Genomic DNA, 5939 nt, shown 5'->3' on the forward strand with positions numbered 1-5939 from the left:
AACTGACTGTTCTAACTGAAATGTAAATACTAATAAGCTACAGCGGAAGACTCCTATCATCATGTCGTGGCATCCAAGCTATCCCAGTACTCATCTCAATACCTGCTCAATATCTGCTCACCATCCCCGAATGGATCACCGCAGGTTTACAAAACAACACCGGGGTCAGTACTAATCACACAATTCAATATATACTAACAATAAGATAAACAAGACAGCTTAACTGTCACACACACACACCCACGCCAAATCCAATAATCTCAATCACTGGCTGTCCACTGGACCAGCCCTGCCAGTGGGGGACAGCAGCCGTACCCACCAAATCCCCGCTCCACATAGTGAGCGATAACCTTGTCCATTAATGTGCACATCCCTTCTGTGGCGGGTTCCACAGAAGGCGAAACTAGGGCGTGAAGCCACTCCCGCAAGTGACCCCACTCAGCCGAAGCCACGCCTCGCGAACCATCAACAACGATCACAACCACAATCACAATACAATTACTATATCAAACAACCAAACGCAATACATCAACCAATATCCCATTATGGGACTAATACTGAGTAGGAAATCCTACCTGGTATGCACACAATCGACGGTCTCTCACTGAGTCAAAAAGCTTCTTCTATGAACCCTCCTCCTATCATACAACACATAAAGCCTACCAAATCACATACTACACATAAAACCCCCAAATCTCTAAATTAGGGTTTAACCAAATCAAAGGAAAGACAATAAAAAGGGTACATAGATCTTACCCTCGACGCAAGGAACTCAACGGTATGAACAACGATAAGAACTGACCCTCCAAACTCCGGGTATTGCTAATAATGCGATTAAGAAGATGGACTTGCTTGCTTTCTCTCTTAAACAGTAATTTAGGTTTTGTAAAAGTGATTTAGAATAATGACGACAAAGCTTAAATACCTTAATCGCATAATTAACAAAACCCGAGAAAACTCCCCGTAAAACCGGCTACTCGATCGAGTACCCGAGGTACTCGATCGAGTACCCCCTTACTCGATCGAGTGCCCCAGCTACTCGATCGAGTACCCAACAGGTCAGAAACTTTTCTCAAACGCAACTTACCCTTACTCGACAGAGTAAGGCCTACTCGATAGAGTACCCCAAGACTTATAAATACGGAGTATTACAGTTTTCTTCTTTTTGACCATCCACTATAGGCAAACTCGCACGCACAAAATGTAAGAGCACTTGTTGATAGAACTCGAACTAAAAAACAATAAAAGCACACACATACGCAAATTAAAAAGTTCAAAAACAAAAATTACAAGGACATATACAATCCGGGTTGCCTCCCGGTCAACGCTGGTTTTTAAGGTCCCGCTCGACCTTTGTTACCTCAGTCTTCAGGTTTAGAAATTTGGTCGAAATACAGCAATTCGACCACTCCAACAAAATCTTTAGCACTGTAATAATGCTTCACTTGGTGACTATTTACCTTAAACTTCTCTCCCGCGGAGTTCTTTAGCTCAACTGACCCAAATTTGGAAACATTTGTTACCGTGAAGGGGCCGCTCCACCTGGACTTTAGCTTACCAGGAAATAATCGAAGTCGTGAGTTGAAAAGCAGCACTTGCTCCCCAACCTGAAATTCACGCGCTAGGATCTTCTTATGGTGCCACCTCTTGGTTTTCTCCTTGTAGATGCGGGCGCTGTCATAGGCATTCAGCCTAAACTCTTCTAGCTCATCTAGCTGCAATAAGCGTTTCTCACCACACAAATTAGCATCACAATTTAATTCACAAATTGCCCACCATGCCTTATGGTCCAACTCTACAGGCAAATGACAAGACTTACCATAGACTAATCGATATGGTGATGAACCAATTGGTGTCTTAAAAGCAGTTCTATATGCCCATAAAGTGTCATCTAATTTCATACTCCAATCTTTTCGTGATTTAGAAATAACTTTTGCTAAAATTTCTTTTAGCTCCCGATTAGAGACCTCTACTTGACCACTAGTTTGAGGATGATACCCCAAACCCCTATGATGTTCAACACCATATTTAGACAATAAAGTAGTAAGTTGTTCTCTTTAAAATGCATACCTCCATCGCTAATGATAACTCGAGGGACACCAAAACAAGGAAAAATCACCTTTTTGAAAAGTTGGATGACAGTCTTTGCATCGCAATGGACCGAAGCAACGGCCTCTACCCACTTAGACACGTAATCAACAGCCACAAGAATATACCTGTTACCCTTGCTGGACGGAAATGGACTTTGATAATCAATGCCCCAGACATCGAAAATCCCGACCTATAAAATGCCAACTTGAGGCATCTCATGTCTTCTTGAAATGTTTCCTGTCCGCTGACACGCATCACAAGCTACAACAAAATCTTTAGCATCTTTAAACATGGATGGCCAATAAAAACCAGATTGAAGTACCTTAGCCTCGGTCCTAGAGGGACCGTGGTGACCGCCATAGGAGAAAGAATGACATGCTTCTAGGATAGCTTCGGTATCCCACTGCGGTATACACCGCCTATAAAGTCCATCAGCACATTCCTTGAACAAATACGGGTCATCCCAGAAATACTCCTTCACATCGTAAAGGAACCTCTTCCTCTGCTGATAAGACCTATCGGGAGGTAATAAATTACCTACAATAAAATTAGCATAATCAGCATACCAAGGAGTTTCAGCATTAGAAATAGCTAATAAAATATCATCGGGAAAGGATTTATTAATAGGGAGAATATATCCCTCATTTTGCAGTTCCAGTCGAGATAAATGGTCAGTAATAAGGTTTTCCGAGCCTTTCTTGTCTCGGATCTCCAAATCAAACTACTGAATTAGGAGTATCCATCTCAATAGTCGCGGCTTGGCGTCCTTCTTAACAAGAAGCTGTCTCAAAGCAGTGTGATCGGTAAAAACAATCACCTTGGATCCGAGCAGATATGACCTAAGCTTCTCTAGTGCATATACTACAGCCAGCATCTCCTTCTCAGTAATACCATAATTAACCCGAGTCTCATCCAATGTTCGGCTAGCATAGTAGATAGTACTCAAAGCCTTGCCTTTCCTTTAGCCTAACACCGTGCCAACTGCATAATCGCTTGCATCACACATTATCTCGAAAGGCAGCTCCCAATCTGGGGCTTGAATAATCGGTGCTGTGATCAAGGCCTGCTTTAACCTGTTAAAAGCAGAAAGACATTCATCAGAAAATTCAAAAGGAACATCTTTAATTAGCAATCGTGTAAGTCGTTTAGCAATTTTAGAAAAGTCCTTGACGAACCGGCGATAAAAGCCAGCGTGACCAAGGAAACTCTTAACTCCTTTGACGTTTACAGGAGGTGGTAATTGCTCAATCAGTTGCACTTTTGCTCTGTCAACCTGTATACCCCTATCAGAAACTAAGTGACCAAGGACAACTCCTTCGTTGACCATAAAATGGCACTTTTCCCAGTTCAACACCAGATTAACCTCAATATATCTCTGCAAAATCTTATCAAGGTTAGACAAACAAGAAGAGAAATCAGACCCATAGACGCTAAAATCGTCCATAAAAACCTCCATGATAGACTCTATATACTCGGAAAATATCCCCATCATACACCTTTGAAAGGTAGCTGGGGCATTACACAAACCAAATGGCATCCTGCGATATGCATAAACACCATAGGGACAAGTAAAAGTCATTTTCTCCTGATCATCCGGATGAATATGGATCTGAAAGAACCCTGAGTATCCATCTAGATAACAGAAAAACTTATGGGAAGCTAATCTCTCTAACATCTGGTCAATAAAGGGAAGGCAGAAATGATCCTTCTTAGTTGCGGCATTTAATTGTCTATAATCTATGCACATTCGCCAACCAGTCACAGTTCTAGTCGGTATTTATTCATTCTTATCATTTTTAATCACTGTAGTCCCTCCTTTCTTCGGAACTACATGAACTGGGCTCACCCAATTAGAGTCAGAGATAGAATAAATTATACCTGCATCAAGAAGTTTCATTACCTCTTTCCTTACCACATCCTGCATGTTTTGATTCAACCTGCATAAACCCTGAGCACGAGGCTTATGACCTTCCTCCAGGTTGATCCGATGCATACCGAAATCTGGACTAATACCTGTCAAGTCATCTAAACTGTATACCATAGCCTTCTTATTCTTTCTCAGAACACCCAAGAAATCGGCGAGTTGGCTATCATCAAGCTTGGAACTAACAATAACTAGATACTGTTCATGGTCATCGAGAAAAACATACTTAAGGTGGGAGGGGAGAGGTTTGAGCTCCGGCTTTTTTACCTCAACAGCATAAGAGGTTTCCATGATCGCATTTACCGTCTCACCTTTCTCAATAGTGAACTCCCTACCTTTTAGAGCAACTTTCATTGTCTCATAATCAACCTGCTCATCTTCTGCAAAATCATCAAGAGCTATCAAAGCTTCTAACGGGTCCCCAAGGAGGGATCTCGTCCAATAATCAAACATAGATTCATCTACAAGGTCTATAGCATAACATGTATCCTCTATCATAGGCTTAGCCAGCGTGCTAGCCAAGTTAAAAGTAACCCTATCATCCCCTACCTCGAGAGTCAAACGTCCTTGTTTGACATCGATAATGGCTCCTGCAGTATGCAAAAATGGCCTACCCAAGATTATGAGGATCTGAGTGTCCTCGGCCATCTCTAATACAATGAAATCAACAGGTATAAAGAATTTGCCTATCTTAACAGAGACATCCTCTAATACACCTAGGGGTCGCTTAACTGTTCGGTCAGCCATTTGTAGGGTAACATTGGTAACTTTAAGATGCCTCATATTCAGTTTCTCGCAAACCGAATAGGGAATGACACTGACACTGGCACCCAAATCACATAAAGCTTTATCTATTACATGAGTGCCTATAGTACAGGGAATTGAAAAACTACCAAGATCCTTCAATTTTGGTGGAGACTTGCTTTGTAGGAGTGCACTACACTCTTCTGTAAAAGCAATGGTCTCTACCTCGTTAAAGCTCCTCTTACGGGTCAAGATGTCCTTCATAAACTTAGCATAAGAGGGTACCTGGGTAATTAGTTCGGTAAAAGGTACAGTTACCTGAAGATTTTTGACGACCTCCAAGAATTTACCGAATTGTTGCTCGACTTTTGTGTTCTTTAGGCGCCCTGGAAAAGGAGCCTTGATAACAATTGACGGGTCAGCAACGTTACTTTTCCCTTTGTCAGAAATAGATGACTTATCAGCAGTAGAAGGCGTTCCAATAGCAATAGATGACGGATCAGCAACTCCGTCTGGCGAAAAAGTCGATTGACCAACTAAATCAGTCGATCGACCACTATTTTCAGTCGATCGCCTATTTTCAGTCTCGCCAATTTTCTGTTCATCAGTTTTAGTCGATTGACCACTAATTTCAGTCGATTGACTTTTTTCAGGTATCACAGCATCTTCGTCCGCTGGTTTTCCTTCCGCATCCATATCTAACTCCTCAATTATGACCTCCTCAACACTCTCAGGCATCACGGGTTTATCATAGGTAAGACCGCTTCGAAGATGAATCACAATAGCCGTGTCATGCGACTTCTCAGGCCTAGACGACAGTGTACCTGGTTGTCTACTTGAAGTGGATAGTTGGGCAATTTGATTGTCCAACATCTTGTTATGCGCCATCAACTGAGTGATAAGTGCCTCTTATTTTTGTGAGGCTGCCATCTGTTGTTGATGCATGGCCTTAATGTCAGATAGATCATTGTTTGGATGTTGTTGACCTCCTTGATTGTTCCTCTGATAACCACCTTGTGGTTGATTTCCCCGATTCTGAGGAATAGTGTATGTCTGATTAGGACCTTGTGGCGGCGGTGGAGTTGGGTTGAGAACATTCTGACTTCGATAAGAGAAATTAGGATGCTCTCTAGTCCTTTTATTGTAGAAATTGGAGTATGGTGTACCTTGTTTGAAGGAC

General features: G+C 42.0%; 1 protein-coding gene across 1 annotated transcript; it reads right to left on the bottom strand.

The window, feature by feature from the left end:
• Positions 1 to 2281: 2281 nt before the first annotated feature.
• Positions 2282 to 5647, bottom strand: LOC141629765 (uncharacterized). The gene is made up of 6 exons (XM_074442716.1): positions 3970 to 5647; positions 3619 to 3629; positions 3320 to 3466; positions 3096 to 3164; positions 2909 to 2968; positions 2282 to 2812 (listed from the first exon to the last, which is right to left on the bottom strand). Exons 1-6 carry the CDS (start codon positions 5645 to 5647, stop codon positions 2282 to 2284), a joined length of 2496 nt encoding a protein of 831 aa, XP_074298817.1.
• Positions 5648 to 5939: the final 292 nt, after the last annotated feature.

Source organism: Silene latifolia, chromosome Y (assembly GCF_048544455.1).
Source record: "Silene latifolia isolate original U9 population chromosome Y, ASM4854445v1, whole genome shotgun sequence".
Lineage (NCBI taxonomy): Eukaryota > Viridiplantae > Streptophyta > Magnoliopsida > Caryophyllales > Caryophyllaceae > Silene > Silene latifolia.